Raw genomic sequence first — 12355 nt, forward strand, 5'->3', positions numbered from 1 at the left:
GTATAATCTATAGTGGGAACGGCTGGGCCTGAGGGGAGTTGAAGTTCAGAAACATCTGCAGGGAGCCAAAGGTTTTGCATGGTCAGGCGGAGTCCCCCAAACTGACGATTCCCAGGTAAGATCCTCACCCTATTGTGTGGGCAAGGTGGTCCCTCCCCCTACCTGGCCTGATTACTTAGGCAACGCCTCCCCAGGCAGGATTGGGCAACTGGCTGAGGTAAGCAGAGACCTCCAGGTATCCCACCTGGGGAAGGCAAAGCCAAGCCTATGCTAATGGTGCCACATAGGGTCCCGGGGGCTGCGCACGACCACGCAAAGGGCGTCCCCCATTTAATGTGGGGCGTGGTCATTCCCACACCTGGCGTATACAGACTGATAGCTGCTTTCAAGGGTTTCAGAGAAAGGGTCTGCACCTGAGACCTTCTGAATGTAAATTATATGTCTTGCCATTATGCTTAGGTCCTTCCCCAAAGTAAGGAAAGCAGGTAAAGAGAAACACAGATGGTGAAGAACAAGAGCCTGGACAGAAACAATTTTAAAGTACCAAAAACCAGAGGAAAGAATTGGCAGCCTATTGGTATGTTATTTGGGCTTAAGCAGCAGCTGGTGGCAATGGGACATAAGTAGGTGGGTTAGAATTATCAGTAAAAGCCAGGTCACGGCAGTACAATACGTCATCCTTGCCCAAACCCAGCTTGTATTGCCAGAAATAAATGTTGGTATTCGGAGGTAGAGTGAAGCTGACTTTTTCAGAGACATCAGTTGCATCGCTCCATGTTTCTTCTGTGCTGTCAATACTTTTCCCGCCATATTGAGCTGACAGGGAGAATTGTGCTGTCAACAGTAATTTGGTGAGACCTTCTGCCCCAACTTTAACACTCGAAGATACACGCCAGTTGTGTTCCATGCTGTGCATCTCTTTCTTCGAATATCCAACCTTCTTAGTAATTTGCTGTTCCCAAGCAACACTTATTTTGGCATCATTTCTGACAGTTTTGACAGGCTGCCATACACCAAAAGCTTTACCATGATTTATAGACACGCCTCCAGGGAGGAAGTTGAGCACATTGGCATGGAAGGAAATTGTGGAAGGGTTTTTACCCAGCATGTCTTCGACTCGGTAAAACTCAACTCCCCATTTGTTATTTGGTTTCACAAGGTATATTTTGTCCTTGATTCCCCAGTAATACAGACCGTCTTTGAGAGTTGCGTAAATAGTAGCTTCAATGGCATTTTGGTCTGTATGCATATTGGTGACACGGCGGTACCACCCCCTCTTCTTGAATATAATGTAAAAGTACTTATCAAAGGAGAAGTAATGGTCTCCGTTTTGGCAGTTGCGATGGAGAGTGTAGACCACACTATCACTGTCAGCGTTCAGGTTGGTTACTCGGCGGTAAGAGTTCCCCTTGATGATGTAAAAAAAGTCATCCTTATCGGCCAGATAGTGGTCTCCACCACGGACAGAGTTGTGCAGACCAAATATCTCCAGGTCTTTGCCTGCATGGAAATCAGTAGATCTCAAGTAGCAGCCCAGGTCTGAACGGACAATGTAGTAATACTTGTCCACACCACAGAAATCAATTCCTTTAGTTTTGCTCTTGGGAAGTATTCCATGGACCTCTTTAGAAGGAAGAAAGACATGGCTAGTTAGTTCTCCCACTTGGTTAATTGTTGTTCAGCGTCCTTGCACCAACTTACCACAATGCATATTCCTTAGAGAAAAACCTGTTTTTGCATCTAGTTGCAGCAAAAGCCAGTCAGAAATTGAATCACCTGGTATAAGTCAGGCAAAGATGATATTTCTGTGCCATCCTCTAAATGCCCTCCTGCAGGACACTCCATTCTATTCCGTTTCCTGTGTGCTTTCCATTCCCCACACCCTCAACAGTCAGTCAACGTTCTATGGCCATTCAGCAAGCTTAGGTCTCACTGTGTTGTTTTCCCTCCCAATTAATTACACCAACCCACACATTCCTGTTATTTGTACTGTGAGAACGTTGGATATTCTGTCGGCCTCTTGATATTTTCTGATTATTTGTGCACAAATTGTGCTATTTCGCTACAGGATCTATGACATTCACCTCTGAGATACCATCACTGCTTTGATATTTTTTTATGAAATAGCAGTCTATAAGTTTTTTAATTAAAAAAAACCCTATATAAATTTAAAGGCTTTCCCCCACCCCTGCTCTAGACACTAATGTTCTGTTTAAAAGAAACCATTACCAAGTGCATACTCACCATTTGGAGCTGGGGCTGAAAGCCCCTGCTCACATATGCAGACCAGGAGGAACAAGAGGATTTGCTCCATCTTTCTTCTACTTAGTGCTCTGAAGCGCAGCAGCCATTTATTAAATAGCTGGTGTGAGGGGCTGTAGAGGTGGGTCCTGAAAGATCCTGGCTAATCACATGGGCACATAACACACCTGGTCTTGTGGATCCAGATGGGCCACATTTCCTGGCTGCTTTCCAGATCCAAAGGTATGCAGAATTTTATTGCAAGAGGGCAGACAAACAGGACCCTCTCATAGCAAGCATAGCTCTGTTTAAGACCAAGTTGGAATGCTGAGAGTAGCCTCCCACAGAGCATCCATGGGGTTGCCCCTTGATATTTCTGCATTCCCCACTAGTCACATTGGAAATGTTGCCTGTGTTCCCTTGCAGATGACCTGTTTGTTGAGCATACATTCTCTCTTGCCTCCTTCTTCCAGAAGGGTGATGGCCCAATGGCAGGGAACCTGCACTACATGCAGAACATCCCATGTTCAATACCCAGGATCTCCACATAGGGCTGGAAGATGTCTTGTGTCATCTAGTTACTTAACTCACTGGCTTCAGGGATGGGACATAGATATGCATTGTATAATTAATTCACATCTTCATGAACTCAAGTAATCTCAAGTCACCTGGCTATGGTTCTATGCACCAGTATTCACTGACAGGCATCTGTTGGCCACTCTGCAAACGGGAAGCTGACCTATTGTGGTTGATCCAACAGGGCTCTTCTTATGTTCTTCACTGGTTTAATAAATAATAAAAGGGGGAAAACCAGCCAAAGACCAGATCCTGAAAATGAGAGACAAAGCAAAAAGCTGTAAAATCAGTTGCGAGAAAGCAGGGAAGATAAGCAGGAAATTTCAGGAGAAGGTAGCAAAACTAGTTTTTTTTATGAGTGGCTCATGCTTAAGATTTATAACATTTTGAAAAATGTATGTTGCGGTTTGGGGTATGTCCCTCCGTTGACCAATAAATTCATCCATGGGGCAGAGATCAAGTATGTCATTAACACATTGACCTGCAGAGGAACGTATACCAGACCTTCATTGTTGCAAAACAATTCTGTTGTCTGCTAGGTGCAGAGATCTGTATCCAAAGTCCCTGATGTTTTGGAAGCACCCAAAGAATGGCTACCTGCCCTAAAACAGGGTTTGACTAAAAGCAGGACTTGCCTGCCCATTAGGCCATGTAATGGGCCATGTGCCCATTAGACTACATCAGGTGTCAGGATTTGCCCAATCCACCTGGCAGCGAATCTGACCCCCAACTTATAAGTGCCGTTCCCACTTAGATATTTCTCCAGCTGCATCCCACCCCTCTCCTACTGTGGCCTCAGCCCTTTAGATATTTGAAAATGGCTATCATATCTCGTCTCAGTCTCCTCTTATTGGGGCTAAACATGCCCAACTCCCTCAACCATTGCTTATGAATCCTTGACTTCCAGAGCCTTCCCAACCTTGGTGGCCTTCTTCTGCACCTCTTCCAGCTTATCTTTTTCCTTCTTATATTGTGGTGCTCAGAACCGGACACAGTACACCAGGTGTGGTCTGACCAAGGCAGACTAGAGCAGTACTATTATTTCCCTTTATCTGGACACTAGACTTGTTTTGATGCAATCAAGAATAGCATTAGCTTTTTTTGGTGCTGCATCACACTGTTGACTCATGTGATGACTGTGGTCTACCAAGACCCCTAAATCCTTTCCCCATGTACTACCGGCAAGCCAATTGTCCCCCATCTTATATTTGTGCATCTGGTTCTTCCTGCTTAAGTGTAGAACCTTTCAGAAAAGACTGAGAGGAGATATGATAGCCATCTTCAAATATCTAAAGGGCTGTCACATGGATGATGGAGCAAGCTTGTTTTCTCCTGCTCCAAAGGGTAGGACCCAGACCAATGGCTTCAAGTTGCAGGAAAGAAGATTCCAACTAAACATCAGAAAGAACTTTCTGACAGTAAGAACTGTTTGACAGTGGAACAGACTCCCCTTGGGAGGTTGTGGACTCTCCTTCCTTGGAGGTTTTAAAGAAGAGGTTGGATGGTCATCTTCCATGGATGCTTTAGCTAAGATTCCAGCATTGCAGGGGGTTAGGCAAGATGACACTTGGGATCCCTTCCAACACTACAGTTCTGTGATTCTATGCTTTAATCAGGCATTGCAGAAAAGAAAGATCCAAGGTTCTTTCCTCAGCATCTGAAGGTGGGGACAGGAAAAAGAATCATACCTGCAAAGCTGGAGAGTCATTGCCTGTCAGTATTGATTGTGCTGGCCTGGATGCACCCAATGGTCTGGCTTGTTATGCGGCATTTCCCTCTACTTCTGAGTGCATTTATCATCTGAATGAGTATCAACCATAGCCACTAGCCACCAAATGATTACAGGATGTAAATAGCAGGTAAATAATGTACTCTTCAGAGCATAGAATGCAAGTTTCTAAGGCTGTAATCCTATCCACACTTTGGGTGAGGAACATAGCTGTCAACATTTCCCTTTTCTAAAGGGAAATTCCCTTATTCCAAATAGGATTCCTCACAAGAAAAGGGAAAAGTTGACAGCTATGGAGAGTAAGCTCTATTGAAAACAAATGAGGCTTACTTTTGCATGAAGACACTTATCCAAGCATTTGTTAAATTGATTTCCTGGTGTATCTACATTTCTGGAGGGGAGAAAGCTTCTGATCTTTTTGCTAATGTGTGCTTTGACCCTAGTAGATAGGGGCAGTTGGCTACTCTCATTCCCACTAATTCTGGTGGTTAGGCTCTGTGTGTCCTTCATTATGTAGACACATTATTAATTTTTTTATATTGTGAAATTTATATAGCACTTGATCGTAAACAATATGGCTGGGAAATCCAGTCAGATGGGCGGGGTATAATAATAATAATAATAATAATAATAATAATAATAATAATAATTGTCAGGTGTGCATGCAGGAGCCAGGCCCTGTGACCATTAGGTCTGGGACCTTCCTAAGTTTGTTCTGAAGAGGCAAGGTGCGGCCTCACAGGTGAGGCCGATTGGTAACTCACAGCACCTGGTGGCAAGAGCTGCGAAGGGTTTTAAGGTCATCATTTCCCTTCGGCTATTTGCCACAGCAACACGCTCTCTGCCTTGCTGCGTTTGGCTTCTTGCTTCATTATTCTTGAACCTTGGCTTCTTGACTCCCTGCTTCTTGACCCTCGGACCCTTGGCTTCTTCACTCCCGGGTCTCTGACCCTCGGACTCTTGGCTTCCTGACTCCTGGTTTCTGGACCCCCATTCCTGCTCCCACCCCACCATCTTGCTCCCAGTCCTGACGTCCCCTGTCGGGACTTCGATCGTCCGTGAACCAGACTGTGACAATAATAAGAATTACTATTATGTATCAGCAGGGTTGAGATGGAGGTTTGCAGGAGAAGGTGGAATTATCCCAAGGAACCGAAAGCAGAAATTGGGCTCTCAACAACAATAGATGAAATCTGGAGGGGGGCGGGGAGAAATTAATATTTATATAAAGAGATTCTCTGAATCTCAGGACTCATATTTTATTCTTGGTCTCTTCCCCTGCCAGATGAATCTAGAAATATCTTTTTGCCATTCCTTGAGGCTTCCTGTGCTGCTGATCACTAGTATTGACTGGAATAAAAATAGCATTCTTGGCAATGCATTCATTTTTATAACCGATATACTTCCCCCAAAAGATAGATTCATCCTTCCCCAAATTTCTAAGTTTCTATTTCTTTCCAAGTATTTATGTAGCTGTCTTTAAATATATTAATATTTTAGATGTCAGCCATACACCCAGATATTTAACTTTCTTATGTATACCTAGATCTGTAATCAAAACAAAAAATTTTTTTTCCTTCCAGTAGCACCTTAAAGACCAACTAAGTTAGTTCTTGGTATGAGCTTTTGTGTGCATGCACACTTCTTCAGATGCACACGAAAGCTCATACCAAGAACTAACTTAGTTGGTCTTTAAGGTGCTACTGGAAGGAAAAAAATTTTTTGTTTTGACTATGGCAGACCAACACGGCTACATATCTGTAACTAGATCTGTAAGTTGTTGTAAATCCTTTTTATATTGTTCTGTCATGTTCTTCACCAAGGTCTTAGTTTTATTTTTATTTAATTTAAAGCCTGCTACCTGTCTGAATTCTTGGATCCTCAACAGAACCTTTGGTAAACCATTCTTATGGTCTTCTACAGTAATCACAAGGTCAGACCTTAACCGTTAAGATGGGGTACATCAATCTGGGAATGCCGCCATCTAAAAGAAGGAAATCTCTGATCGTAAACCTCTATGGCTTTCAGGATAGCTTTGTGGGAAGAACAGGCTAAGGAGGAAACTCTACACAAATCCAGAGCGGAGTCCCTAAAACAGCTGGATAGTCCTTTGTACACAACCTTCCAACTGGTATAAAACATATTGTTCTGCTTTCCTTTGGACCACCTAAGTGAGGTGCAATATGGGGGCAGGGGTGAATAAGGAAAAGGGGGGCAGAAATCCCCTATACCCGTAGATGGGGTGCCTAAGGTATGCAGCAAAGCCACAGCTCTCTGATTGCAAAAGGCCCTTGGAAACTGCCCTTCCTTTCTCCTTGCAGATCAAACCAGGCAGCTCTGCAGCTGGTGAAGGGTGAAATTGGTGGTAGCGGGGGCTTAGAGGAAATAAGAACAGCCTTGCAGTGGGGTGGTGGGGACATAGCTGTTCTGCTTTTGTGCACCAGAACCGGGGGGGGGGGGAGAACTTGGGAATTCCTGGACCTTGATATGCCACACTACTCAGTTTCCCTCCCTGCTAGGCAAGGGAAACCAAGGTAGAGAAACACCTGCATTGTGCAGGGCTGGAATAGATGAAGGGCTTTCTGAAGTGTCTCAAGGTAAAACAGGCTGAAACTCCAGGCTGAAAGACTGTGAGACTTAACACAGGAACTTCAGAGACACCAACCTTGCTTTAATTAATGCGTCCCAGCAAAAAGTACAGCAGAGATATGACACGTTCCTTCCTTGATAAAAGACATCAGTTGGGGAAAACGTCCACCAGGAGAATTCAATCAAGCCAGGATCAGTCATGTTTCCCAATTTAAAAGATAATGAAATGGGTTGAAGCATCAGGCTCTATTTCCCCACCCCACCCCCAGCTACTCTATCCAGCCCTTTGAAGTTTCCCAAGATTCCTTTCCCTCCCTCCAACACTCCACTTCTCAAGCCTGCCCCCCGGACCCTGCCTTCCACATTACTTCCATCCTAGAATGAATTATTGAACTCTGATAACGCCTCTTGGTTGTTTGGATGTATAATGTAAAGAGTGTGTGTGGAGGTGTTTGGATACCATACAAAGATAAGATTCCTATATGTTTTTCTGTACCCTTTGTCACTGACTGCACCAGTTTGGGCTCTGGCCCTGCACACTGCTGTCAAGTTTGCTCACAAAGGAAGGTGGCTGAAAACAATCCCCCTTTGCCATGAAAAGGGAGGTGAACTCCAATACACTTGCTTTGATTCCACAGTGAATAACTATAATCTGCCAGGTGCCAAGAAGAAGAATTGTGGAGTTGGAAGGGACCGCAGGCATCATGTAGTTCAACCCTCTGCAATGCAGGAATTACAACTAGAGAGTCCCTAATCAATGACCATCTAACCGTCCAATGGAGGAGGTTCCACTGAGGAGCGCTTCTTACTCTCAGAAATATGAATGTTATCCATTCTCTGTCAATAGTTGCTGAGAAGATTCTCAGTGGATTTTTCCAAGCAAAATTGACCCAGCAACCATTGACAGAGACTGAGTCATGTTATCCTGACTAGCAGAATTTTTCCTCCCTTTTCTGCACAGACAACAGACGTGTATGCAATGTCTTCTCTTTATTCATTTTCCTCTTAAATGGGACCCCTCTGTGAAATCTCCCTGAAATCTGGCAGACCTGATATTCAGAAGCATGAGTCTCCTGCCTGCCAACTTCATTTTATTTCAATTCAAAATTTCAAAGACATCAATAGCAGAATAGAAGGAAGGACACTGGTTGCAAGAAATAATGATACCCAAAACCCAAATTAATGAATCCCAGATTAATGAAACATTCTTTGAAATTATGAAATAAAGGGATTATGAAGATATTTCAAAATCTGAAATAGAAAGCGAATGATGAACATTTTTGTAGTGCTCATTCTTTCCCTGGTTATTTGTATGCAGAAACACATGCATGCTTATCACTTTTTTTAAGAAAAAAGAAGGAAAACCGTGGGTGAGATTTGCTGTGAGATTTATTTGAGCCCTAAGAGGAGATAATCCAAGACTGGTGCTACTTTACATATTCACTTTTGCAGCCATAAGTATACAGCCAGGAAATGGTTGCCTCATACTCTGCAGGATTCCTACGTAAGATCAAAAATGGTAACTATGGACCTGCACTAAGGCTCAGTCCCTTGTAGGCATATGTTTTCCAGGAGGAGAGGACAAGGAGAACTCCTCTGTAATCAACTAAATATTCTGTAAAATGTTCTCCTGATTTGCAGAATATTTCCTCCCTTTTCTGCACAACCAATGAAGTATATTCAATGTCATTTCTTTATTCATTTTCCTCTGTCTTGAGAGCCCTCTGTCTAATTTCCCTCAAAACTAGCAGACTTGATGTTCATTGGCAGGAATCTTCTGCCTGCCAACTCTGCTCCATTTGGATTTAAAATTTAAAAGAAACCAATAGCAGACTAGAGTAGATGACTCTAGTTGCAAATTTGAATTTCCAAAAAACAAAGTAACAGACCCTGACTTTAACTAAATATTGAGGAAAAACTATCAAATGATGAAATTAGAATCTGAAAGAGAAAGATAATAATTGACATTTTTCTTAAACAGATCATTTCCCTGATTATATGCATGCAGAAACAAATGCATGAATTTAACAATTTTTCCAAATGAAAAAGAAAAGCCCTCAGAGAGAGGTGCTGAGAGATTTAGTTGAGCCCTAACAGCAGATAATCAAAACTGGTGCTATTTTACATGTTCACTTTTGCAGCCATAAGTATACAGCCAGGAAATGGTTGCCTCATACTCTGCATGATTTCTATGTAAGATCAAAAATTGTAACTATTGGGCCTGCACTAAGGCACAGTCCCTTGTAGGCATTTGTTTTCCAGCAGGAGAGGACAAAGAGGACTCCTCTGTAGCCAGCTAAATATTCTGTAAATTGAAAATATCAGAAGCCAACCACTAGGACCTTTATGGCTTCTGGAAATTTCCACATATGCCATCAGTTATAGGGCAGGTAACTTTTGGAAATGGATTTGTGGGCTGAATTAGGACCTTTTTTAAGCCAAATTTGGCCTGTGGGTTAAAGGATAAGCCACCACTGGCTGAGGAAGTGGCAGTCCCAGAAGTGCACCCCTTTGAGTTTCAGACCAACTACCCACAAAATACTAGGCAAAATGAAGTGATTCGTTTTTGGCATATTTAGGAATATAGGGAACTGTCTTATACAGAGTCAAATTGTTGATCTGTCCAGCTCAGTATAATCTATAGTGGGAACGGCTGGGCCTGAGGGGAGTTGAAGTTCAGAAACATCTGCAGGGAGCCAAAGGTTTTGCATGGTCAGGCGGAGTCCCCCAAACTGACGATTCCCAGGTAAGATCCTCACCCTATTGTGTGGGCAAGGTGGTCCCTCCCCCTACCTGGCCTGATTACTTAGGCAACGCCTCCCCAGGCAGGATTGGGCAACTGGCTGAGGTAAGCAGAGACCTCCAGGTATCCCACCTGGGGAAGGCAAAGCCAAGCCTATGCTAATGGTGCCACATAGGGTCCCGGGGGCTGCGCACGACCACGCAAAGGGCGTCCCCCATTTAATGTGGGGCGTGGTCATTCCCACACCTGGCGTATACAGACTGATAGCTGCTTTCAAGGGTTTCAGAGAAAGGGTCTGCACCTGAGACCTTCTGAATGTAAATTATATGTCTTGCCATTATGCTTAGGTCCTTCCCCAAAGTAAGGAAAGCAGGTAAAGAGAAACACAGATGGTGAAGAACAAGAGCCTGGACAGAAACAATTTTAAAGTACCAAAAACCAGAGGAAAGAATTGGCAGCCTATTGGTATGTTATTTGGGCTTAAGCAGCAGCTGGTGGCAATGGGACATAAGTAGGTGGGTTAGAATTATCAGTAAAAGCCAGGTCACGGCAGTACAATACGTCATCCTTGCCCAAACCCAGCTTGTATTGCCAGAAATAAATGTTGGTATTCGGAGGTAGAGTGAAGCTGACTTTTTCAGAGACATCAGTTGCATCGCTCCATGTTTCTTCTGTGCTGTCAATACTTTTCCCGCCATATTGAGCTGACAGGGAGAATTGTGCTGTCAACAGTAATTTGGTGAGACCTTCTGCCCCAACTTTAACACTCGAAGATACACGCCAGTTGTGTTCCATGCTGTGCATCTCTTTCTTCGAATATCCAACCTTCTTAGTAATTTGCTGTTCCCAAGCAACACTTATTTTGGCATCATTTCTGACAGTTTTGACAGGCTGCCATACACCAAAAGCTTTACCATGATTTATAGACACGCCTCCAGGGAGGAAGTTGAGCACATTGGCATGGAAGGAAATTGTGGAAGGGTTTTTACCCAGCATGTCTTCGACTCGGTAAAACTCAACTCCCCATTTGTTATTTGGTTTCACAAGGTATATTTTGTCCTTGATTCCCCAGTAATACAGACCGTCTTTGAGAGTTGCGTAAATAGTAGCTTCAATGGCATTTTGGTCTGTATGCATATTGGTGACACGGCGGTACCACCCCCTCTTCTTGAATATAATGTAAAAGTACTTATCAAAGGAGAAGTAATGGTCTCCGTTTTGGCAGTTGCGATGGAGAGTGTAGACCACACTATCACTGTCAGCGTTCAGGTTGGTTACTCGGCGGTAAGAGTTCCCCTTGATGATGTAAAAAAAGTCATCCTTATCGGCCAGATAGTGGTCTCCACCACGGACAGAGTTGTGCAGACCAAATATCTCCAGGTCTTTGCCTGCATGGAAATCAGTAGATCTCAAGTAGCAGCCCAGGTCTGAACGGACAATGTAGTAATACTTGTCCACACCACAGAAATCAATTCCTTTAGTTTTGCTCTTGGGAAGTATTCCATGGACCTCTTTAGAAGGAAGAAAGACATGGCTAGTTAGTTCTCCCACTTGGTTAATTGTTGTTCAGCGTCCTTGCACCAACTTACCACAATGCATATTCCTTAGAGAAAAACCTGTTTTTGCATCTAGTTGCAGCAAAAGCCAGTCAGAAATTGAATCACCTGGTATAAGTCAGGCAAAGATGATATTTCTGTGCCATCCTCTAAATGCCCTCCTGCAGGACACTCCATTCTATTCCGTTTCCTGTGTGCTTTCCATTCCCCACACCCTCAACAGTCAGTCAACGTTCTATGGCCATTCAGCAAGCTTAGGTCTCACTGTGTTGTTTTCCCTCCCAATTAATTACACCAACCCACACATTCCTGTTATTTGTACTGTGAGAACGTTGGATATTCTGTCGGCCTCTTGATATTTTCTGATTATTTGTGCACAAATTGTGCTATTTCGCTACAGGATCTATGACATTCACCTCTGAGATACCATCACTGCTTTGATATTTTTTTATGAAATAGCAGTCTATAAGTTTTTTAATTAAAAAAAACCCTATATAAATTTAAAGGCTTTCCCCCACCCCTGCTCTAGACACTAATGTTCTGTTTAAAAGAAACCATTACCAAGTGCATACTCACCATTTGGAGCTGGGGCTGAAAGCCCCTGCTCACATATGCAGACCAGGAGGAACAAGAGGATTTGCTCCATCTTTCTTCTACTTAGTGCTCTGAAGCGCAGCAGCCATTTATTAAATAGCTGGTGTGAGGGGCTGTAGAGGTGGGTCCTGAAAGATCCTGGCTAATCACATGCGCACATAACACACCTGGTCTTGTGGATCCAGATGGGCCACATTTCCTGGCTGCTTTCCAGATCCAAAGGTATGCAGAATTTTATTGCAAGAGGGCAGACAAACAGGACCCTCTCATAGCAAGCATACCTCTGTTCAAGGCCAAGTTGGAATGCTGAGAGTAGCCTCCCACAGA

At 43.6% G+C, this 12355-nt stretch overlaps 2 protein-coding genes across 2 annotated transcripts; both read right to left on the reverse strand.

The window, feature by feature from the left end:
* Window positions 1–468: 468 nt before the first annotated feature.
* Window positions 469–2324, reverse strand: LOC128399869 (uncharacterized). Its single transcript, XM_053361686.1, has 2 exons — window positions 2245–2324; window positions 469–1623 (listed from the first exon to the last, which is right to left on the reverse strand). The coding sequence occupies exons 1-2, from the start codon at window positions 2312–2314 to the stop codon at window positions 593–595; spliced, it is 1101 nt and encodes a 366-aa protein (XP_053217661.1). The 5' UTR covers window positions 2315–2324; the 3' UTR covers window positions 469–592.
* Window positions 2325–10234: 7910 nt separating this feature from the next.
* On the reverse strand, window positions 10235–12090 carry LOC128399868 (uncharacterized). The gene is made up of 2 exons (XM_053361685.1): window positions 12011–12090; window positions 10235–11389 (listed from the first exon to the last, which is right to left on the reverse strand). The coding sequence occupies exons 1-2, from the start codon at window positions 12078–12080 to the stop codon at window positions 10359–10361; spliced, it is 1101 nt and encodes a 366-aa protein (XP_053217660.1). The 5' UTR covers window positions 12081–12090; the 3' UTR covers window positions 10235–10358.
* Between the last annotated feature and the right edge of the window lie 265 nt (window positions 12091–12355).

The sequence above is a fragment of the Podarcis raffonei genome, chromosome 13 (assembly GCF_027172205.1).
Source record: "Podarcis raffonei isolate rPodRaf1 chromosome 13, rPodRaf1.pri, whole genome shotgun sequence".
In the NCBI taxonomy this organism is placed as follows: domain Eukaryota; kingdom Metazoa; phylum Chordata; class Lepidosauria; order Squamata; family Lacertidae; genus Podarcis; species Podarcis raffonei.